This window comes from Giraffa tippelskirchi, chromosome 4, assembly GCF_054371585.1.
Source record: "Giraffa tippelskirchi isolate mGirTip1 chromosome 4, T2T-mGirTip1v1.2.pri, whole genome shotgun sequence".
NCBI lineage: Eukaryota > Metazoa > Chordata > Mammalia > Artiodactyla > Giraffidae > Giraffa > Giraffa tippelskirchi.
The window spans coordinates 24,744,026-24,769,556 of NC_137278.1; the positions used below are offsets into that span (position 1 = coordinate 24,744,026).

At 37.9% G+C, this 25,531-nt stretch overlaps 1 protein-coding gene across 9 annotated transcripts in view; it reads right to left on the reverse strand.

Annotated features, from left to right (window-relative positions):
- The window catches only part of SMC6 (structural maintenance of chromosomes 6), a 74,283-nt gene that overhangs the window by 5,246 nt on the left and 43,506 nt on the right, over positions 1–25,531 (reverse strand). For 7 of the 9 annotated variants that reach the window (XR_014082276.1, XR_014082273.1, XR_014082272.1 and 4 more), the window contains 10 exons: positions 23,102–23,216; positions 22,130–22,290; positions 17,940–18,075; positions 17,118–17,198; positions 15,862–16,032; positions 8,600–8,737; positions 7,441–7,586; positions 7,057–7,182; positions 2,222–2,327; positions 647–799 (listed from right to left, as the gene is read on the reverse strand). Coding sequence is in view for 4 of the 9 variants with exons in the window: in XM_081591206.1 (XP_081447332.1) it covers positions 647–799; positions 2,222–2,327; positions 7,057–7,182; positions 7,441–7,586; positions 8,600–8,737; positions 15,862–16,032; positions 17,118–17,198; positions 17,940–18,075; positions 22,130–22,290; positions 23,102–23,216 (1,333 nt within the window). In the remaining 5 variants the exon portion in view is untranslated. The remainder of the gene's footprint in view (positions 1–646; positions 800–2,221; positions 2,328–7,056; positions 7,183–7,440; positions 7,587–8,599; positions 8,738–15,861; positions 16,033–17,117; positions 17,199–17,939; positions 18,076–22,129; positions 22,291–23,101; positions 23,217–25,531) is intronic. The other 2 variants (XM_081591207.1, XM_081591204.1) reach the window with 1 other exon arrangement.

A 25,531-nucleotide genomic window follows, 5' to 3' on the forward strand; every position in this document is an offset into this window, starting at 1 on the left:
CATTTATGATCCTTGCTAAAGAAGTTTCGCTGCAGTACTGCAGTCCAAACCCAGATTGCAGTGGGTTTAGTGAAGAATGAATGATGAACAGCTTAAGTGAGAAGCTTACTATGTGCATTACAGTGAGGCAGACCTCACTGGAGCCTCGCTCTAACCCTATGAAGGAGGAAAGGCTAAGGATCTTATTTTATAGATAAAGAAACTCAGGCCTGAAGAGGATAGATACTGAGTCCACAGTCACCTGGGTAACTGGTGACAGAGGCAGGCCTCAATGTTAAGTTTTTTTAACTTCAAAGTCCAATGTTCTTGCTCCTCATGTTACAGAGGCTGTTCTTTTGAAAAGTGTGGCTGAGCAGGAAAGGAGACAACAGTGGTGTGAAGGTCACAGCAAGGGTGGTGAACTGCTTATCATAATAAACGAGGGAAAAGAGCACAAGTCCAGGACGGGGGCCCTGTCAGTGTGGTGTGTTAGCGAGGGAAAGAACTGGGATTCTTTAGCTCTTCCCTACCACTTACCACTGACTGAACTGTCAGAGCAGGATCTTTTCTATTGAGAAGAACTAACAAATGAATAGCTTCCTTCCAAAATACACATTTCAAACCACCAAAAAAAAAAACAACTAGAGAATTTAAGAATTAGCACTACCATGTAGACATCAAACTCATCCAGGCATCTGAAAGGAGATTCAGCGATGGACCACAAAGAAAGAATGAAGCAAACCGTGGAAAAAGAACGTTCACCACCAGATAAGGCCCGCATGTCATTGAAAGCAGCTTTGTTTCCCTCTCCAGGCTGAACCTTGAAGGAGGTAACAAAAAACAAAGTGCAGAAAAAAGTCAGATTAACTTCTTTACAGAGCGGTTGGCTACCATTTTAAAGGATGAATTTATAGTAAAAAAGAAGATGAACCATAAAATCAGTCAATGACTTGGAAATGACATCTACTCTGTTTAAAATATTTTAAGTAAAAATATAAGCTGTATAATGGCGGCTTCTGTTTTACTGTGAGAAATCTAATTGAAAACATTTTCTCCCCTTAACCAGGTCTATCATACCAAAATTCTAAAAGCTTAATAAGAGTACTAATATTAGGCAAATGAAAACCGTTATAGCCCCCACCCAGTTTCACTGAGATAAAACTGACATTTAACATTGTATAACTTTGAGGTATAGGACATGACACAAACATATATATTGCAAAATGATTATCACCACAATAAGGTGAACATGTCCATCAACTCACACAGTTGCCATTTTTTTTTTTCTTTCAGCAGTGAGAATTTTTGAGATCTACTGTCTAGGCAACTTTCAAATATACATACAGTATATGTACTGGCATAAAAATAGACACATAGACCAATGGAATAGAATTGAGAGCCCTGAAATAAACCCATGCAAATACAGAAAACTAATATTTGATAAAGGAGCCAAGAATATACAATTCAAGAACACACAATTCAGTTCTACTGGTCTATATGTCTATTTTGGTTATTGTTTTGGTTACTATATATTTGCAACACAGCCTGAAATCAGGAAATGTGATGCTTTCAGACTGTTCTTTCTTTTCCAGATTGCTTTAGCTAGCATCTTATCTGGTTCCATTCAAATTTTATGACTGTGTTTTCTTTTTGTGAACAATGTCTCTGGAATCTAGACAGGGATTGCACTGAATCTATAGACAGCTTTGGATGGTATAGACATTTTAACAACATCAACTCTCCTGATTCATGTATAAAGGTTATCTTTCCATTTATTTGTGTCTCTTTCAATTTCTTTCATCAGTGTCTTATACTTTTCACTGTATAGATCTTTCACTTCTTTGGTTGATTTAATCCTAGGTATTTTATTGTTTTTGATGCTACCTGTTACCCAGATTGCCTTGTTTCTTTTTGTCAAATATTTCTAAGTGCCAAGATATTCTTTTGTTACTTGATTTCTAGTGACATCTAGTGGTTAAACTGCTTTTGAAAATAATTACAGACTTTCTATAATGTCCCACAAAATTTAAAATGCTGTATGAATTTTAAAAAGGAGCCAGTGGAATGGGAAGAGATGGTAAACATTTACCACTGAAAACAAAATTCCTAATTATCACCGTAAGATAATTTGGTTGTCCACAGCGGGGAGAGGAAGGGAAAGAGCTACAATAGCAGCTTTAGTCAGTAAAATTAATTTAATTTCAACACTTTGGCAAAGACTATCTTTAACTTAGATACTCACTGATATAGTAAGAGTTTCATTCTTGTGGTCAAAATTCATTTTTCCACAATAGGCCCGCTGAGATAATAAGTTGTCAAAGTACAACTTACATCGTAGAGTCAAACACCTTGAAAAAAGACATTGGGCACATTAAAAAGATTACACAGATAAGAGAACTGTAGATTCAGCATGAGCTTTAAACCAGCATGTAAGACCAGATGAAAATATGCCAGGGTGTTAACACTGGTGCCTATTTAAATAGGCAAAATTTTAGGTGATTTTTGTCCTTGTCTTTATATTTCATTTATGTCTCCACATTTTTATCAATTCATTTCATTTTATAACGAACAAACATCTATAAGATGAATAAAAATGTCCCACATAGAATAAAATCCATTATATTACAGCCAGTCCATATGAATGTATCAATCAACTAATTTATACAAGATATCACCCTAACACAGAAGACATAAATCATGCCCTTGAGAGAATTAAACTTGAGCAGTGTTAAGATAGTGGTAAATTGCCTATTCATTAGCTTGTCTCCTCTTAACTTTATAGTAGCAAAAATGGCAAGGGTACTCTCTCAGCCATGTATCTGCAGCACCTTACACACTGCCTCGCACAACACAAACTCCACTTATTTACCAGATGGCATCCTGCTGTCAGCGAGCCCTTTCCCTTCTTCCTCAATTATTTATTTATTTACACCCTTTTTATAAGGATGCAGTCAGATTGCTAGTTTATTCACTGGGTTACCATTCATTTGTTGTTGCTAAGTTGTGTCCAACTTTTTGTGACCGCGTGGACTGTAGCCTGCCAGGCTCCTCTGTCCATGGGACTTCCCAGGCAAGAATACTGGAGTGGGTTGCCATTTCCTTCTCTAGGGTATCTTCCTAATCCAGGGATCAAACTCGAGTCTCCTGCACTGGCAGGTGGATTCTTTACCATGGAGCCACCAAGGAAGCCCCACCATCTATGACTGTTGTCATTTATTTCAGTCCTCAAATTGTCCCACATTTTGCCAGTGGGTGCCTCTTTCAAGATGCCTATGTCCTTTCATCATTACTCTACATTTTGGGGGAGCACTTTCTTACGTTTCTGGCATTTATACCTTCTCTGCTCAGTTCCGTATTATTAACCACTTCTCCAAGGAGACTTGATTCCTTTTGGTGGGGAGTGTTAATTAGAAAATAAAATCTGGGTGATAGGTAACCGGCTATTTTTCCTAAAGTCTTTGTTCCTAAAGAACTTGTTTCCTTTCTTTAGAATAACTGTATTTTATTCTTTTCCCTCCCAATTCCCTTCCTAAACTGCATTAAATTTCCACATTTGAAAATACTGATAGCTTCAGTTTTTCCTTTGTTGCCACAATAACTATTGCTAGCTAGCTAGTATTCAGAATTTTCTGTTAACTTTCCTTTTGAAATACTGATATGCATTTTTCAACTGCTTCCACTCATGGGATGTCTAAAAGATTGTCCTCACAAAGTGACAAGATTCTCCAGTGTAAAGAGATAAACAATTCAAAAAATTTAACCATCCTGACGCTGGGAAAGATTGAGGGCAGGAGAAGAAGGGGACGACAGAGGATAAGATGGTTGGATGGCATCACCAACTCAATGGACATGGTTTTGGGTGGACTCCAGCAGTTGGTGGTGGGCAGGGAGGCCTGGCGTGCTGCAGTTCACGGGGTCGCAAAGAGTCAGACACAACTGAGCGACTGAACTGAACTGAATGGATTGTCCTCTCAAGATTAGGTAAACAATATAAAACTTGTCAGTGGTGAAGAAACATATCAAGAAAATAAATTATAAAGTGAAGTGAAGTCGCTCAGTTGTGTCTGACTCTTTTCGACCCCACAGACTGTATCCTACCAGGCTCCTCTGTCCATGGGATTTTCCAGGCAAGAGTATGGAGTGTGTTGCCATTTCCTTCTAAGACCAATACTTTAACAGAAAATAAATACAAATTTTCTAGATAACAATAAGAAAACAAATCCTACTGTTTCTGGAAAAGATGTAGTAACAGGCATTAGATTTACTCTTCTGCGTGAAACAACTAGAAAACTGGACAAAATACATGAAATAAGAGTTTTCAGACTCTGGACATCAGACACTGCAGGCAATTCCAGTCAAAACGATCTCTGAAAGACGGCAAACAAACACACTGAGCCCTAGGGACGCCACAAATTACTTTCACATTAAGAGTAAAAGGCCATGAAATTAAAAGATGTTTGCTCCTTGGAAAAAAGGCTATGACAAACTTAGCATATCAAAAAGCAGAGATATTACTTTGCCAACAAAAGTCCGTACAGTCAAAGCTATGGTTTTCCAGCAGTCATGGATGGATGTGAGAGTTGGACCATGAAGGCTGAGAGCCGAAGAAATAATGTTTTTGAACTGTAGCGTTGGAGAAGATACTTGAGAGTCCCATGGACAGCAAGGAGATCAAACCAATCAATCCTAAAGGAAATCAGTCCTGAATATTCATTGGAAGCACTGATGCTGAAGTTGAAGCTCCTAGGGCACCTGATGTGAAGAGCCGATTCATTAGTAAAGACTGACCCTGATGCTGGGAATGATTGAAGGTGGGAAGAGAAGGACGACAGAGGATGAGATGGTTGGATGGCATCAATGACTCAATGGACATGACTTTGAGCAAGCTCCAGGAGATGGTGATGGACAGTGAAGCCTGGTGTGCTGCAGTCCATGGGGTTGCAAAGAGTTGGACATGATAGCGACTGAACAACAACAACAAGAGTAAAAGGGCAGTGAAAACCCAAGCGGAGCCCAGAAGCCCCGTTTAGTAGCAGTCTGGGGAGGCCCAGGCCCTCCGGTTCACCAAGCAGAGTGTGGGGAAGAGAGAGCTGCACTGAGAGAGCTCTAGAGGATCACAGAGGGGCTGGAAGATCCCCAAGCTAAGCACCCTTCTTATCAGTGGCAGCGTGGGGATAATGCCTGAGGCTGGCAAGAGAAACACCCAAAAGAAGCAGAAACAACCCCCGAGGTCACCCTAGTCCAGGAATAGTTCACATTCCCACAGGCATGAGTGGAGTAAACTCACAGTGCATCAACAGAGGACTCAGGAGAGCACGGCTTCACAGGTAGGAAAAAAAATCAGTCCTTGACCAAAGACCGCTCTGGTCCTACCTAACAAAACTTAAAAGCTGCCTCAAAAGGATAAAATAATAAACTCTTTAAGTCAAGTCCTAATAACATGCATATAAAACTGAAACACACATTTCAAAAACTAACCTATAGTTTAGTTAAGGAATATGGCCAAACACGCAAAGCCTATTTCTCATTATGGCTTTATTTGAATTTCCCCTCACTGCAGATGGTGATTGTAGCCATGAAATTAAAAGACTCTTACTCCTTGCAAAGAAAGTTATGACCAACCTAGGCAGCATATTAAAAAGCAGAGACATTACTTTGTCAACAAAGGCCCATGTAGTCAAGGCTATGGTTTTTCCATTAGTCATGTATGGATGTGAGAGTTGGATGGTGAAGAAAGCTGAGCACCAAAGAATTGATGTTTTGAACTGTGGTGTTGGAGAAGACTCTTGAGAGTCCCTTGGACTGTAAGGAGATCCAACCAATCCATCCTAAAGGAGATCAACCCTGGGTGTTCATTGGAAGGACTGATGTTGAAGCTGAAACTCCAATACTTTGGCCACCTGATGTGAAGAAATGACTCATTTGAAAAGACCCTGATGCTGGGAAATATTGAGGGCAGGAGGAGAGGGGACAAGAGGATGGGATGGTTGGATGGCATCACTGACTCAACAGACATGAGCTTGGGTAAACTCCAGGAGTTGGTGATGGACAGGGAGGCCTGGCGTGCTGCAGTTCATGGGGTTGCAAAGAGTCAAACACGACTGAGCAACTGAACTGAACTGAACTGATACTGGGGGGACTTAAAATTTACAAAAAATAAAAAAAATGCTATAGTCTTAAGACTATAGCTCTTGGCATGGGGCTGCACACTCAGTTGCCTCCAACTCTTCACAACCCCATGGATTGCAGCCCACCAGGATCCCAAGTCCATGGAATTTTCCAGGCAAGAATATAGGAGTGGGTTTGCTATCTCCTTCTCCAATAGTTCTTGGTATAAATAAGAGTTAAAAACCATGCTACTGAGGGGATGCCATGGGGAAAATACGTTAGGTGGAAAGACTAGGGCTGCCTAGGATTCAAGTACTATCAAGAGCCAAGCCTACCTATCAACTGTCCTCTGGTTTATTTCTGTTGCTTGTGATTTTAGCTGGGGTTAATTGATCCCTGACAATCTGCACATTTCTGGGTATACTAATGAGATCCAGTGTCACTGATCCTGTACTCATTCATTCAAACAACATACATCACATTTCTACTGCATTTCAGGCACCACAGTAGGCGCTGGGGATATAGCTATAAACAAAACAGATTCTGTATCCAAGGAGCTACATGGTTCTAGGAGATCAGGGTAATCAACTGAGAACCTGTCTCAACAGGGCCCATAAAAAGCCCATAAAAAATTGTCTCTCATTAGAACATGCACTGTCTAAGACTGAAATAGTCTGTTTCAGAGCCAATAAGCTTCCAAATGACCCATTTAAGCAGAGATTGAACAGCCATCTGTGAGTTATCCAGTAAGGTACATCTAATGGAGTTTAAGTTAAAAAAGCTCATTTATGAAAGTCCCTTCAAATCTAGAATTCTGATTAAATTATAGGGTCCCAAGCACTACTACATCTTTTCTAATTGAATCATGCAAGTTCTTCTAATTTAATTTTATTGTTTATAGGGGAGAATTGAAAACAAAGAAAAAAATAAAAATGCATAATATGTGGTAATATTTTTTAATGCACTTACCTTCTAAATTGTTGATATGTTTTATATCTATGGATCATTATTTCTTCCAGTAATTTAATAAACCTTTTTAAAGTCTTTACTTTGCTATCCAGATCGAGATAGCTTTCTCTTGCCTCTTGATACTGCCTATTTTATGATAAAAAAAATTAAGCAAATAAATGCCATTCAGTGAAATATAAAATCTCAAATATATTTAATAAGTTCTATAATAATTCCAAAGAAAAAAGTTATTTATTATTATTAATATTACATGTATGAAAGACTAGTTAAGCTGTAACCATATGCCATAGAAACACTTTACTCAAACTTAAGATTTTATATAAATATCTTTTGTCTTACTAATATATATGGGTAATGTCATAAAGTAGAAAAGCAAGCACTTACTTCATTATTTCCTCTCGATCTCCATAACTAGCATGTTCTGCCTGTATCTTCTGTCTTAATCTATTAATTTCTTTGTCTAGAATTGAGGCAGATTTTTTGACTTCTATCCGCTCTGGACAGATTTGTCTTGCTTGTGACATTTTCTCCTAAGATAACAGACATTTAACTTTAAAACGTCTTTCATACAACAATTCACTGTACTATTTGTTCCAAAATATGCAAAGTAGAATTCTGAACTTACATTTAAGAAATGTATTTTAATTACACTTAGTAACAATGTTATTTTTATTAGCTTTATACTGAGAATATAGTTCAAAGTCATCATAAATTTTCAAAAGAAAACTGCATTAGTGTACACAATTTTTAACAGTTTAGAGGAGCTCCATAACCTCCTGGTAAAACAAATTTCAAGTAGCATTTATGAAGGTTTGGCACCCCAGGTGCTGAGGTCAGATATAGCTTTTTGTGTGTTTTAGGACTGGATTCTAAATACCAAATGGTACTGAAAACATAAAGACCCTTGTGTTTGTAAAATATTAAAAACCCAAAGAACTTGCACACATAGTACTTCCATTCATGACATTCGTATATTAAGTCTTAATATACTTAGTAAGGCAATGGGTTTCAGAGTTGAAACCATTTTCCTAAGACATGTAAAAACAAAGCTGAAATCCATCTCTTTTAGGTTAAACCATGGCTGCCTTCACCTTGCTTTCCTCTAAAAACAGGGCTTCCGCTTTCCACTGTCAACCAGGGTTATTAGTAAGGAGGAGCTGGACTGTAACCCAACTCACTCCCAAGTTAACTCAGAGGCAGGGGAGTCTTTTTCTGACATAAAGCTGCTATGCACTTGCCAAGTTGGGCATTTAAGGAACTATTTCAGAGCAGGGAGTGCCATTTTCCAAATCACTCAGAGGCACGATACGGGGCTGCGGCAGTCTTGCCTGAAGTACTCTTTGTGTTGGTCTGTGAAGTCCCCGCATTTTGAGAGTCCCTAAGTCTTTCCCTCTGTTGATTCACCGAAACAGCTATTATTCCAAAGAAAACAGATATCCATCAGACAACTTGTCTATGTTTGGAAATATGACATTAAGGAAAACGCACTTTAATAATCAAGACTAAAGTTGTGAACAAAATGTTTTAAAAAATAATGGATAACCTCTAGCTCTTTTTCTTTCATATCTAGTTCTCGTTTCTTTTTATTTAAAGTATCCAAGTGTTCTTTCTGCTTGTCTTCATAATGCCGTTTCCCTCGTTTTTGGTTATCCACTTCAGAATCAGCAAGGTTTAATTCATCCTGTTTAAATAAGACCAAAATAATCTATAAGGAAAAGACTGCTTTAAAAAATTATCAGCTTAGGTATAAACTGACAAGTAATAAAGTGGACAGGATTATGCTGCTTGAAGAGGCCAGTGTTAAGAGTTCATATCCTTCTGTGAGCTTTGGAAAAATGCATCACTCGACTTATTCTTATTACTCAAAATATAGCTCTAACCACAATAAAGATGCCAATGCTGAAGACACATGAGAAAGGTTACAAAGCAGTATTTCTAAATGTTAAACATATCACTTCATATATGTGATTCTGTGGTGTTCATGTATAATTAAATTAATAGAATGAATGTCAAGTACACATTTTGATTATTCTGCCTGATAATCTTATACATCAATGATGCCCCAAACACATTTTCTTCTGTTATTGGAATTGTCCCTCATTATGAGAATCTGTCTTCTATTAGAATATATCAGTTCAGTTCAGTTCAGTAGCGTCCAACTCTTTGTGACACCATGAACCGCAGCACGCCAGGCCTCCCTGTCCATCACCAACTGCTGGAGTCTACCCAAACCCATGTTCATTGAGTCGATGATGCCATCCAACCATCTTATCCTCTGTCGTCCCCTTCTCCTCCTGCCCTCAATCTTTCCCAGCATCAGGGTCTTTTCCAATGAGTCAGCTCTTCGCATCAGGTGGCCAAAGTGAGGTCGGGGTGGTGGCCGAGAGGAGCTACCCCACGTCCAAGGTAAGGAGCAGCAGTTGCACTTTGCTGGAGCAGCCATGAAGAGATACCCCAAGTCCAAGGTAAGAGAAACCTAAGTAAGACGGTAGGCGCTGAGAGAGGGCACCAGAGGGCAGACAGACTGAAACCACAATCACAGACATCTAGCCAATCTGCTCACACGAACCACAGCCTTGTCTAACTCAATGAAACTAAGCCATGCCGTGTAGAGCCACCCAGGACGGATGGGTCATGGTGGAGAGGTCTGACAGAATGTGGTCCACTGGAGAAGGGAATGGCAAACCACTTCAGTATTCTTGCCTTGAGAATCCCATGAACAGTATGAAAAGGCAAAAAGATAGGACATTGAAAGATGAACTCCCCAGGTCAGTAGGTGCCCAATATGCTACTGGAGATCAGTGGAGAAATAACTTCAGAAAGAATGAAGGGATGGAGCTAAAGCAAAAACAACACCCAGTTGTGGATGGGACTGGTGATAGAAGCAAGGTCTGATGCTGTAAAGAGCAATATTGCATAGGAACCTGGAATGTTAGGTCCATGAATCAAGGCAAATTGGAAGTGGTCAAACAGGAGATGGCAAGAGTGAACATCAACATTCTAGGAATCAGCGAACTAAGATGGACTGGAATGGGTGAATTTAACTCAGATGACCATTGTATCTACTACTGTGGGCAGGAATCCCTTAGAAGAAATGGAGTAGCCATCATAGTCAACAAAAGAGTCCAAAATGCAGTACTTGGATGCAATCTCAGAAACGACAGAATGATCTCTGTTTGCTTCCAAGGCAAACCATTCAATATCACGGTAATCCAAGTCTATGCCCTGACCAGTAACGCTAAAGAAGCTGAAGTTGAACGGTTCTATGAAGACCTACAAGACCTTTTAGAACTAACACCTAAAAAAGATGTCCTTTTCATTATAGGGGACTGCAATGCAAAATTAGGAAGTCAAGAAACACCTGGAGTAACAGGCAAATTTGGCCTTGGAGTACAGAATGAAGCAGGGCAAAGGCTAATAGAGTTTTGCCAAGAGAACGCACTGGTCATAGCAAACACCCTCTTCCAACAACACAAGAGAAGACTCTACACATGGACATCACCAGATGGTCAACACCAAAATCAGACTGACTATATTCTTTGCAGCCAAAGATGGAGAAGCTCTATACAGTCAGCAAAAACAAGACTGGGAGCTGACTGTGGCTCAGATCATGAACTCCTTATTGCCAAATTCAGACTTAAACTGAACAAAGTGGGGAAAACCACTAGACCATTCAGGTATGACCTAAATCAAATCATTAGAGTATATACAATATACAAATTTCTTTAAAGGAGGTAGAGACTGGTGAAAGATTTTATTGGTATTTAGAGATGATATATGTACAAAGCCATAAATTATGGCAGCTTTCTTAAATACTGATATACAGATTTCCTTCTTTATCATCAATTTAGATATTTTAAAAAAACATAGATTTCCAAACTCCACCTCTGGAGATTTTATTTTAGTAGGCCAAGAATCCCTACATCTCAATTTTTAAAATGGCTCTTAAGAACCACCAAATTAAATTTTGCTTAGTTTGTCTATTTTTTGAGCCTACTCTAGTATTCTTGCCTAGAGAATTCCATGGACGGAGGAGCCTGGTGGGCTACACTCCATGGGGTCACAAAGAGTCGGACACAACTGAGCCACTAACACTGGACATTTATACTATGATGATGATGATGTTTACCTTCAGGAATCCTAGTTATAAAGAAAAAGAAACAAACACAAACCAAAACAACAGCATCAAGGAAGACAGAAGCTTTACAGATATCCTGAAAAGAAAAAGAACACGTCATGTATCTAAAAATTCCAAGTTATTTACACCTCACATAAAAGAGTAGATATAGGCTACTTCCTGACCTAAGAATACAATTTTATGCAAGGTATTCACACTGCTAAAAATAACTACCACCCAAGGTAGACACTTAATAATATACAGTTTTTATACCACAGGTCTGTTAAAAGTAAAAACATTATTATATGGAGGACAGAGATAAGCTGCTCCTTTACTTTGAAGAAAATAAAAGAAAACGGGTACAATTTTCACAGTAGGAGATATTACAGTTGGAAATTGGAATGGCTTACAAAATAGAATGGTTGCCAACACTTAATTTTCTAATTATTTTTTGTGGAAACTTTCAAAATATGTCCATGTTTGCTTTAGGGGATCAAATCAGCTTTATTAAGGAGCCAAAGGGGTCAGTTATATCAGGATGGATCTGTGCTAGTTAATTTTCTCTGAGCAACTTTAGAAAGGGAAAAACTTGACTTATAAAACAGAATGAAAAGAACTTAAGGTTCTTTCTCTTATTGTGGCTTTTGATTTGTTCTCAAATATTTAATAAAATTATATCCTAGGTACCAACAAATTTAAAACTTTTAAAAAGGAACCAAGAGAGTACTTCCTTTCATTTCATTTTGGTGATGGTGAAACAGAGAGCTAAAGATATTAAATTCACTTAAGTGACACTCACCCTCTTTTGGGGTGAGGGCTAGGATGGGTAAGATCTAGAACTAAATTCTGATGTAGCCCTACATCTGTAGAGCTTCTAGCCTTTAACAAAGTTCAGCCTTTAAAAAAAAAAATAGGCTGAGATGCTAGAAGGGACAGAATCATTGAAAAATTTTATTCTCTTTGATGCCTAAATAACAAATTTTAGTTAGCTGACAACACTGGATAAATTACTATAGTATGTATTATAGCCACTTGCTTCCTATAATTACATCAATTATGAGGTTTTAGAAAGCTATAAATCATTAGATCTCAGAATTTTCAAAAGCATAGTCAGTCGCAATAGAAATAAACACTCATTATCTCTATCAGAAACTGAGAAGCCCTCCTACTCTAATAATGCAGACCATGATTCTTAATGTAGATCATGCTCCCAGTACAAAAAATTTAATATTGTAACTAAAGCATTAAGCTTGCAGTATAAATCAAAATAAACTGTTGAAAGTGAGAAAAATAGTCCCTGTGCCAAGATTTCAATGACTACATATTTGAACTGCATATTCCACCTCTTGCCACAAAATGAACAAATGTCCTAACAGAAAACAGATTATATCTAGAAAGTGATAATACATCATGACAGCTTCTGAGGAATTAAATTTCTTTGTAAGCCAACTCTTCTTGATACTGTTATTGATGGCTAGTGGGATGTGACACGGTAAAGAAAAACCCTCTTGACTACTGGACAACTATGTGCAGGTTTACTGAAGGGTTCACTTATTGGCAACTAAGGCGAAGAGCTAAGATCAAGAATTCTTACTGCTTTCTGCATGGATATTCTGCTACTGAACTTATCTATGGACTTCCAATTCCAGGAGTTGCTTTAGCCTACAGGTCCCTAAAAGAACAGAACACAGACTAAGTTATCTGGGATAATTCAGGGCTTCCCAGGTGGCACAGTGGTAAAGAATCTGCCTGCCAGTGTAGGAGATGTGGGTTTGATCCCTGGGTGGGGATGATCCCCTGGAGGAGGAAATGGCAACCCACTCTAGTAATTTTGCCTGGAAAATTCTACGGACAGAGGAGCCTGCCAGGCTACAGTCCATGGGATAATTCAGGTGCTAATTATTTCTTTTTCTATATTATTTTAGCATAAATTATCATTTGATTTTAAGTTGCCCTGCTCAATCCTTCACCATTTAAAATTTTCTTTGATCTCATCTTTGTTTTAACTTCACTTCTCTAATCCCTGAGTTTTGAATCCGGTCTCTCCCATTCTTGACAATTTTCATACTTATTTTATTTCCTCTTATTTTATTTTCTTTTAAAAATTAATTTTGTCTTCCTTATTATCTTAGACTTTTTGTCTTTTTAATTCTAATTTCCTGTAGTAACTACTTTCTATGTCTTTTTCAATAGTATCCTTAATATTTTTTCCTTCCTCACAACATTAAAATTTTTTTAAATTCTTATCTCAAATAGAAATAAACAAAGCCACCATGCATTACCAAGGCAGCCAGAAATCACAGCTCCATGGAAAGTAACAATATAGAGGTCACCACAAAGAGGGAAAAGTTGTTTCTATTCAGCTCCTCCTCTAACTCTTCAATAAATTACACTTTATAAAACTGTCAATGGAGACAATTATAGTAAAGCACATAGGTGTGCAAGTTCTTTTAAACTTTTAAAATATTTAAATACATTCTGAGTCAAAGATGATAATTTCCCAGCAAAAAAGGGGTTATATCATCAACATACCTCTTCCCTGTTAAGTCATACTACTGATTCTTCTGTGTCTTATAAATAAAATCTGAAGTTTTGAGAATAATTGAGCTATTCAATGAGAATGATAATAAGCTGCTGATAATAAACTTTATTTCCCTAATTTGGTTTCAAAAAGCATGTACCTTCAAACAAAAAAAGCCAACTGCATTCTGGCTGGAATACAAGGCAGATATGTTAGGAAGTGGGTAGCACCTTATTTCAAGCTGGCTTTTATATCAACTAATCCTAGAGTTCAAAGATTAAACTCTTTGGCAGAGATCAAATTGCCAACATCTGTTGGATCATCGAAAAAGCAACAGAGTTCCAGAAAAACATCTACTTCTGCTTTATTGACTATGCCAAAGCCTTTGACTGTGTGGATCACAATAAACTGGAAAATTCTTCAAGAGATGGGAATACCAGACCACCTGACCTGCCTCCTGAGAAATCTCTTTGCAGGTCAAGAAGCAATAGTTAGAACTGGACATGGAACAACAGATTGGTTCCAAATCAGGAAAGGAGTACGTCAAGGTTGTATACTGTCACCCTGCTTATTTAACTTATATGCAGAGTACATCATGAGAAATGCTGGGCTAGATGAAGCACAAGCTGGAATCAAGAATGCCGGGAGAAATATCAATAACCTCAGATATGCAGATGATACCACTCTTATGGCAAAAAACAAAGAACTAAAGAGCCTCCTAATGAAAGTGAAAGAGGAGAGTGAAAAAGTTGGCTTAAAACTTAACATTCAGAAAACTAATAAGATCATGGCATTCGGTCCCATCACTTCATGGAAAATAGATGGGGAAACAATGGAAACAGTGACAAGACTTTATTTTGGGGGGCTCCAAAATTACTGCAGATGATGACTGCAGCCATGAAATTAAAAGACGGTTGCTCCTTGGAAGGACAGTTATGACCAACCTAGCCAGCATATTAAAAAGCAGAGACATTACTTTACCAACAGAGGTCAGTCTAGTCAAAGCTATGGTTTTTCCAGTGGTCATGTATCGATGTGAGAGTTGGACTATAAAGAAAGCTGAGTGCCGAAGAATTTTGAACTGTGGTATTGGAGAAGACTCTTGAGAGTCCCTTGGACAGCAAGGAGATCCAACCAGTTCACTCTAAAGGAAATCAGTCCTGAATATTCATTGGAAGGACTGATGCTGAAGCTGAAACTCCAATACTTTGGCTACCTGATGTGAAGAACTCATTCATTGGAAAAGACCCAGATTCTGGGAAAGATTGAAGGCAGGAGGAGAAGGGGATGACAGAGGATGAGATGGTTGGATGGCATCACTGAGTCGATGGACATGAGTTTGAGTAAGCTCTGGGAGTTGGTGATGGACAGGGAAGCCTGGCGTGCGGCAGTCCGTGGGGTCACAAAGAGTTGGACACAACTGAGTGACTGAACTGAACTGAACCCTAGAGTTATTGAGGAAAGGTAGGACAACAGAACAGATAAGCACAGAGACAGAACAGACAGATAAATATCCCTGCCTCTGATTCTAAAAGAAGAAAATATCCCACAAAAGAAAAAGGTAACAAAAGCTGTAACCTTCTGAAGGGGGAGAATAATTTGGCGATTTATTTTCTGTAAAGGTTTGAGGAGAGTGTTTAATTCTGATTGATCTAATGATGAAAAGTTGGTGTACATCCCAGTTTTATACAGCTTTATTTACATTTAGTCATAAGTTCTGTTAGAATATTATCTAGCAGGTGTGACAGTGAAAGTCGCTCAGTCGTGTCCAACTCTTTGCCACCCCTTGCAATCCCATGGACTATACAATCAATGGAATTCTCCAGGCCAGAATACTGGAGTGGGTAGCCTTTCCCTTCTCTAGGGGATCTTCCCAATCCAGGGATCAAACCCAGGTCTCCCACATTGCAGGTGGATTCTCTACCAGCTGAGCCACCAGGGAAGCCCAAGAATACTGGGGTAGGTAGCCTATCCCTTCTCCAGCGGATCTTCCCAACCCAGGAATCGAACTGGGGTTTCCTGCATTGCTGGCAGATTCTTTACCAGCTGAGTTACCAGGAAAGCCCTTCTAGCAGGTATACTGCAGATATAAAACTGAAAAATAAATAAATACATATATATATATATATATATATATATATATATATATCAGAGTAACAATATATACCTTAAGTGGATCTGCTAGCTCTGAGAGCTGATTAATTTTCTGTTTAATTGAATCATACTTGTTTTCTGCTTCTATTTTCAGGCTTTTACGATGTTCCATATTTTCTTTTTGTTGTTCCATATTTTTCTCAACCATTTTCATCTTGATTTTATTTTCTTGAGCTTCATCTTCCTGGCAACATTTACAGAGCATATAGAATTAATTCAAATACTTAAGTTATCCAACAGGAATATAATACAATTCTGGAAAAGGAGAAACTATAGGCTACAAGCAAATCAGATTAAAGACAAATACAAAGATCATTACGATATTTTCATACTCTTACTGGTAAATTAGAAGGTAGAAGAATATAGGTTAAAAAATAGAAAAGGATTACATTTAGAAGACAAACTGTTTTATTGTGCTTGAGGTCATAATCAAAGGGGATAAGTTTTATTCTATTACTCACTTTTTCTTTCAAAATATAGCATATATAAATATATACCTTATGCCACACAATGTATCAGATGCTGACTGAACAAAAATAAGTAAGACATACACCTTTAAGAAATTGAGTCTATCAACAATAGGAATGAAAGCAGAAAAACACTAAGGGGAAAACCAAATTACTAATACAAACTGGAGACAAATTCTTATTGGAGTAAAGCTCCATCAGTGCAGTGACTTGATCTATTTTGTTTACTGTTGTGTCCCTCAGCATTTAACATGATGCCGAGCACCGAGTAAATACTGATTTACTCTGAATGAATCAGGTAAATACTTTTAACAAGACTCTGCAATCTACTTAATTCACTAGTTATCATAACTTGGGGAGTTAAGCTGAATGTCATAAAAAGATGCCTAAGAGAACAAATATGTGGTGAATAAAAACCATTAAACTTGGAAAAAAGAAAAGAGTGCAAAGAGACCAACTGCAACTGACTAAATGATAACACTAATACTGATACTGATTAATTATGAAAAATATTATGCTAGGTAGTTTGAACAGTTACTGTTTAGATAAACAATTAAGCTCTGACAAAGTTTTATTACATGTAGAAGACAAAACCAATTACAATACATGGAAGCTATATGTACAAAATATTAAGGAACTTGAAGGCCATACATCAGGAAGTTTCTAACTTATTTGTAAATGGAGATAGCAGTCATAAAAAGTAGCCTCAAAAAGGTTATTTTAAAAAATCTGAGACTAGACTCTCTTAACCTAAGTAATAGTTTTGTCTTTTACGTTACATTTAAGTTGAAAAGAATCTTACCAAGGTTGCAATATCAACAGACTGGTGTTCTTCTATATTCTCAAGTTCCCGAATTTCAGAAATACTTTTCCTTATTTTCATCTTTTGAAAAAAAGGTATTTAGATTTTAGTAACATAAAAATAAATGAAAAATAGAAGCAAAAACCCTGGAAAGGATGTATTAATCAACAAAATTCTACTCTGCTTTATGTAACAGGATTCCACAGTTAAAGACACATTAGTATTAAAAGAACCAAAAAAAATTATACATGAAGTCTGTATCGATCACCATTATTGCTAATCAACTCTCATAGAAAGCAGATAAAAGTAATCCATTTTAGCATTTAAAATGAAGACAGTATGACAGTGTTGAGTCCATAGAGACAGTGTTTTCTTGAAACATCCAGTCTAAAATGCTAGAAAGATTATCCCAATGGTACTTAAAGTCCAATCCCAGTATCTCCTGGGAGTCTCAGAGACTCATTCAGAGGGTCCATTAGGTAAAAACTATTTTCATAAAAACACTAAGGCATTATTTCTTTTAGATCACTTTTACTATCGATTTCTTGTAAGTGTACAGGAGGTTTATAACTATAATGTGCAATACTGCAACAGACTGATTATAGAAGCTGATATGACAGTTAGGTGAATTTTATTATGCCAGATATCAGAGATTTAGAAAAATATACTGATAAAACCCACACAGACGAGGGCTCTTTTAAGACTGTAAAGGGGCTTGAGGCCAAAAAATCTGAGAACTACTTATCTAACTAAATGGATGGTAAGACCTTAAAAATAACTTGCAAATGATTAAGCTGAGAAAACAAAATGATATTTTCTTACCTTTAACTCTTTATAATGCTGTTGGTACCTTCTGAGACGTTCTTCATTGCGTTTAATATCCTTTTCAAGGGTAGACAGATGTTGCTGAAGATTTAATATCTGGGCTTTTTTATTTTCAACTTCATTCTCCAAGTCACTTAACAGAAAAGAGAGGGTAAAAAATACTTTAAATCTACTTCTGAATATTACAAATATTTAGATCTTTACGAAGAAAGCCTTACTTGTAACAGAGTTTTGCCAAACCTTATGCAGTTAAACCAGTTCTCTATTCCTAACAAGTAATTCATAACATGGAAACATGAAGATTTCAAAAAACATGTTTTGAACTGGAATTAAATTTTACTTATTTCATTAATAAGTACTTATGATCTACCTGTGAAAGGCACTGTGCACAGTAATAAGCAGAGGTAGAAAAAGAATTAAGGCATGAAGAAATTAAACAAAAAGCCCAAACGTCAGGAAATAAACCGTCACATTGAAATGTGAACGGTGACACTGCACTGCATGCCCACAGCACTGTGGGAACATAAGAGCAAGACTGGGAGAAGAGACAACTGACGTGTGTTCTCTGAAGTTTTCACCAGCTGTAGCAACTGGAGGAGAAGACGGAAAGAAATACATGAAGTGAGAAACAGACTCCCGCATTTGTGGTGGTGAATAAACACTATGAATGTGTGGGTAGAGAAAGGGGAAGAGAGGAGGACAACGAAAAGAGGTGGAGGATAAGGTCAGCAGATACCAAAGCCAGAAGGGTCTCCACACCAGCAGAGGCACCTGCCTTCAGAAGTGATCTTTTTTCCTGCCTCACTCACCCAAGAACCTGTTGTCCAAAACCATGTGCCTGGTGGAAGAGAACCACCTGTGCAGTTAAGAAGAGCTTTTCTCTGATACAGAGTGTATGCCAGATTTCACTAAGAGCATATTTTCCCACAGTTTAACATCTCTGAATTCTAAAATCATCTTCCATTCCATGGTTCAGCTAGCAATATTTTTCTTTTTCACTCGTATATAAAATAACAGGGCATTTTAAATCTGATGTACTATTATTATAGCCATGCTACCTGGTGGAACTTTCAAAATTAAAAAAACAATCAGTAAATGTTGAATGAATGATAAACAAATGAGCAAATGAGAGAAAGAGGAGAGTACTTGTATATTTCTGGTAAAAACGGGGCCAGACACAAACTCTTTTTCAGGGCAATCTTTCATCAATGGGAATCTGCCAGTGATGAGTTGATGGGGACAGAGAGAAGCACTCTTCATATATTCATAGTATGAGAGGGCATTACTGATTGATCACTACAATCATTCTGTAGTCATTTGGCAACTGCTATTAAGTGATCAATTTACATAAATCAAAGAAATTTTACATATTAAATTATTTCTTTTAACAAATGCTAAGGCTCATTTAACATTATTAAGTACTAAAAATATTAGTAATTATTTAATGTTATTAAATATTTAAAATTGGGCCATAAATTGTATGTTAATAAAACAATGACAATGACTATTAAATTATTTTAAAATCCACATATCCTTTGACTCAGGATTTTCACTATTTAGAATTTAAGCTATGCCTGGTGTGCTGCAATTCATGGGGTTGCAAAGAGTCGGACACGACTGAGCGACTGAACTGAACTGAATACTTTCAAAAGTATGCCAAGACACACATGTGCGTTCTCACTGCAGCGCTGCTTTAGTAAGAGAAAACTGCAGACAATGTCTCTGTCCATCAATAGGAACTGGTCAAGCATATATTCAGTTCAGTTTAGTCGCTCAGTCGTGTCCAACTCTTTGCGACCCCATGCATCGCAGCACGCCAGGTGTCCCTGTCCATCACCAAGTCCCGGAGGCTACCCAAACCCATGTCCATCGAGTCGGTGATGCCATCCAACCATCTCATCCTCTGTCGTCCCCTTCTCCTCCTGCCCTCAATCTTTCCCAGCATCAGGGTCTTTTCCGATGAGTCAACTCTTCACATGAGGTGGCCGAAGTATTGGAGTTTCAGCTTCAACATCAGTCCCTCCAATGAACACCCAGGACTGATCTCCTTTAGGATGGACTGGTTGGATGTCCTTGTAGTCCAAGGGACTCTAAAGAGTCTTCTCCAACACCATAGTTCAAAAGCATCAATTCTTTGGTGCTCAGCTTTCTTCACCGTCCAACTAGCGCATCCACACATGACTACTGGAAAAACCATAGCCTTGACTAGACAGACCTTTGTTGGCAGAGTAATGTCTCTGCTTTTAAATATGCTATCTAGGTTGGCCATAACCTTCCTTCCAAGGAGTAAGCGTCTTTTAATTTCATGGCTGCAATCACCATCAGCAGTGATTTTGGAGCCCAAAAAAATAAAGTCTGACACTGTTTCCACATCTATTTGCCATGAAGTGATGGGACCAGATGCCATGATCTTAGTTTTCTGAACGTTGAGCTTTAAGCCAACTTTTTCACTCTCCTCTTTCACTTTCATCAAGAGGCTCTTCAGTTCTTCGCTTTCTGCTGTAAGGGTGGTGTCATCTGCATATCTGAGGTTATTGATATTTCTCCCGGCAATCTTGATTCCAGCTTATGTTTCTTCCAGCCCAGCGTTTCTCATGATGTACTGTGCATATAAGTTAAATAAGCAGGGTGACAATATACAGCCTTGACGTACTCCTTTTCCTATTTGGAACCAGTCTGTTGTTCCATGTCCAGTTCTAACTGTTGCTTCCTGACCTGCATACAGGTTTCTCAAGAGACAGGTCAGATGGTCTGGTATTCCCATCTCTTTCAGAATTTTCCAGTTTATTGTGATCCACACAGTCAAAGGCTTTGGCATATATTACAGAGCAGCTTTACATGTGCTGATATGGAACAATCTCCAAGATATAATAGTTGCCGTTTAGTCGCTACGTCACGTTTGACTCTCGCGACCCCATGGACTATAGCTCGCCAGGCTCCTCTGTCAATGGGATTTCCCAGGAAAGAATACTGGAGTGGGTTGCCGTTTCCGCCTCCAGGGGATCTTCCTAACCTAGAGATCGAATCCGTGTCTCCTGCATTGCAGGCAGATTCTTTACCACTGAGCCAACATGGAAGCCCTGCCCAAGATATAATATTGAGAGACAAAAAGCAAGACATAGAAACCACATGCATACTTATACACAGTAGAAATGGATGAACTTTGAAACACTATGCTAAGCGGAAGAAGCTGGACACACAAGGATGCATTTTATATGACTGCATTTATATGAAGTATCCAGAGTAAACTAATCCATAAAGTCAAATCCAAAAACAGAGTAGTGGTTGCCAGAGGCTGAGGGTGGGGAGGAATGAGGGAACAACTGCTCATGGGCAGGAGAGCTTTCCTTCTGATGTGACAAAAATGCTTGGGAATGAGACAACAGTTATGGCTGCACAAAAATCTCTCAACTGTACACTTGAATTATATCTCAATTTCAAACTGTTCTGGAAATAAATATAAGAAAGTACAAGTATATAAACCGTTCTAGAAATATATTTAAGAAACTATTAAACTATTACCTTACTTTTGAAAGAGAGATGGGGTAAAGGGCTTCATTTTTCAATGCATACATTTCTGGACTGTTTGAATTTTCTCACCATGTGCATATATTAAATTATTTTTAAAATGTCAATAGGGACTGTTGGGAAATCAGATTATGAGTTACTTTTGTTTTCCAATTTATATTTTTCTGTATTTAAAAAACACCAGTGAATTTTTTTAAAACTTCTAAATATCAGACAACTACTATACTTGTTCAGGTCAAAATAGATGACACAAAGTATCATAATAACATTGTATTTTCAATCAATAAAGTTCATTAATGTGAGAAACAGTTTAAAAAAAAAAGGAACAAAGTTCAGGGGCTTCCCTGATGGCTCAGTGGTAGAGTCCGCCTGCCAGTGCAGGAGACATGGGTTTGATCCCTGATCTGGGAAGATCCTACCTACTGTGGAGCCACTAAGCCCATGGACCACTACTGAAGCCCATACACCCTAGAGCCATGCTCTGCAACAAGAGAAGCCACTGCAGTGAGAAGCCCACACACCCTCAGCTAGAAAGTAGCTCTCTCTTGAGGCAACTAGGGAAAGCCTACATGCAGCAAAGAAGACCCAGCACAGTCAAAAGTAAATCAATCAAAAAGAAGGGGTGGGAATAGTACAATAAAGCTACACTGCATACCAACCTTATTTCAGAATCTACATCTCTGCTTAGAAACTTAGGTCTTGTATATTCAGATGAATAATAACGCCCTGCAAAAACTTGATCACCATCAGCAGTAAAAGCTTCTCTACAATTCTTGGGTGGCTTTTGGGATTGCATCACTGCACGAGCTACAGAATTATTCTAAAAAAAAAATAGAGGGAAAAATACATTTTTAAAATATGCCAAAGCATTTCCACTGTATATAATTTCAAAACATTACCTATCACTAGTTTAAGATTCAAGTATTTTTGTTTAAACATTCAAATGAAGTAATTCCATGAAGATAAATAGAAGAATTTAAAAAACAGCTTTCAAGATTCAAAGAATTAAACTAAGTCTTAAAAACCCAGGAAACAATGTTCTAAGACAAACTGAAATATTTTATTTTTAAATTCTAATACTATTATCCATTAAAATAAAAAATCTTAAGTACCTTTTCACATAAAAATATTTACCTTAGAAATCTTATTTTTCATAGAAAAATGAAATCTTACTTTTTTCTAAATGTCTTTTACACCTTATAAAAGATGAGTGAAGAGCAAATTCCAAGAAAAGATTAGTACACTGAGTTATGTAGGGAAAACCTGGAAATTTTTAATATTTTACTTCCTAGAGGAAGTAAGGTGATTAGGCTTAAGATTGACTGAGGCCTAATCAATCTTTCCTGGAACAGATCTTTACAAGGGGACTTCATTATTTTCTTTCAAGTATCTGTCTAAAATATGAGAGGGCCAAGCCTACAGACAATTACAATATGAACTTGCAATATACATGTACACATTTGGATGACTGCTATCATTGTCTCTCAGATTCTATTAAGGAGAAAAAGAGACTGTATTAATTACAAATTTGTTTTGAACTTCCTTGTCCCTTCTCAGCAATTTTATACCAATAGATGAAATACTGGTGATATAATCTAATAATATAAAACACAGGAAGCATCTGGACTTACTTTGATTAGCAGCACTGTCTCTATGCCTCTCATGTCAATCAGGCTATTTGCAACAACTGCATTGTCTATTTCTAACGCAGTCAGAACTGTTGGGAACTCTGGATGATATGCAGCTCTAAGAGACAAAAATATATAAGGATTAACTTACCCAACTTCAATATTATATATATTAGGTATATATTTTAAATAGGTTGAGGAGATGAAGGATAATAACAAGACATGGAAGACATTTGAAAACATCTGTAATAGGCTTATTTTATCTTATTAGCAAACATTCATATAATATTAGGCACTGTTCTAAGTATATTCTAAGTACAGTTGATCCTTGAACAACATGGGTTTGAACTGCGTGTGTCCACTTATACGTGGATTCTTTTTCAATGATTACAGTAGATCCTGCAGTATCCACGCTTGTCTGAGTCAGAACTGTGGCTGCAGAGGGCCGACTACGGGACACGAGCATCTGCAGATTCTGGTACCTACAGAGGGCCCTGGAGTCAATCCCCTGTGGATACCAAAGGACAACTGACCATGCTGGCTTATTTAATTCTCAGAACAACTGTATGAGACAGGTAATATTATTTTACTTTTTTTTCAAGTGAGGAAGCTTCAGAGAGTTTAGCAAGTTCCCTGATGTCATAAAGCTAACTTGGAGGTCAGGCTAGGATTTAAACCAGGCAGCTCAGCTCTAGAACCCAGATTCTTAATCATTATATTCTATTGCCCACTGTAACTAATTATTACAAGTTCCTTAAGTCCTATACTGCTACCACACAAACATAAAAATCAATTAATTAAAAGACATGGGGAAATGGCAATGGCATTCGTAATGCTTAGTTCTAGAATTCCAAAACAAAATATCTTTGTGTGTGTGTGCATATGTGCTTTCCACTTAGTCATTAATTCACCATGTACTTTCTGAGCACCTACTATGTGCCAAATGCCGATCAGAAGATAAGAAGATAGGAACAAAACAGACTATATCCTTCTCGCCATGAAGCTTACAGTCTATTGGAGAGAGAGAGAGAAAAGCAAGAAAAAGTACTTTTTCACACAGAAAAGGTCAGGAAAAGCCTTACTAGGATAACAATGAGCAGACACCTCAGGGAATGGGAGTCACATTAGCATCCTGAAGAAGAGCATTTCATGCCAAGGGAGCACCATTTGCAAAGACCCTGCAAATGGTGGTTGGAGAAGCCAGGAGGTTGGTATGCAGTGGACAAGCAGTGTGGCAAGTGTGCCTGGACCCTAGGACAGGACAGAAGGCAAGAGGACAGATCATGTAAGCCCAAGAGGTCGCAGTGAGACCTAAAGAGGATGAGAACACACTTCAGCAAATACTGCTGATAGGTCAAGTCAGTGAGTAGGAAGGAAGGACTCCAGGACCAAGCCAAGCAAGGCTCTCTGGTGCCTAGACAAGAGCTGTTCTGGGATGTGATGAAGTTCTACAAGCTTGACTGGTAAGGTTCAAGAAAGAAGAGGAAGACAGAAATGAGTGACAGAGACAACTCTTCTGAGGACTGTTTCCTGTAAAATGAGGCAGAGAAACAGGGTAGTAACCTTAGGACAGAGCTCAAGCAGAAGTAGAAACAAAGACAGGATAGAACAGGGAGTGGGTGATGTAGAAATGTCAAACAGTGTCAGTGAAACAACGCAGAGAAGGAGGGGAGAGAGGGTGGGGAGCAGAAGTCTAAGAGGGAGGGGATGTGGAAGGGGAGTGCGGTAAAACATAAGACTCTGACCTGTCCACTGAGAGCACAGGTTCCATGCTGGGGAGGAGCAGGTACTTTCAAGTAGGCATGTGCCACTGCTGGATGGGCCTGCTCCTACCAGCTCTAAAGCTCTCAGTCACAACCACCTCTTCCTTTAGCTCTACTGCCCTGGGATGTACTTCATATTTAATTTATATCACAATCAGTTGTCTGCTGGCATGTGGTAAAATCAGTATAGGAGAACTAAAAGGAGGAAGGAATAGTAGCAATAACGGGTCAATCATGAGACAAGGAAAGAACAAGTATGAAACAGGCTCAAGCAACAACAAAATGGAGAAGCCTAAAGAGGATGGGGACAGGAAAAATCGCACATCACATTCCAGGCAAGCACTACGAGCCTCAGTGGTAGGAGCAATTACAGGACAAACTGCTTTGATGATCCTAATTAAGCTTAGAAGAAATCTTAATAAATGATTTCTAAAGCCAAATAAAAAGAAAAATACCACAATCAAATTAAATATGGAAAAAACATGCTTAAAAACAAGGGCATTTTTCATGTCTCCAAATACAAGAAGACTTAATTGAAAGAAGCAAAAATTGGATTCATAAGAAAAAAAATGGAGAAGAGAAAAAAAAATTTAAAAATGTCATCTAGTAGTAAGAAAATATATATACAGAGGAATATATATATGTAGGAAGATACACCTTACGTATATAT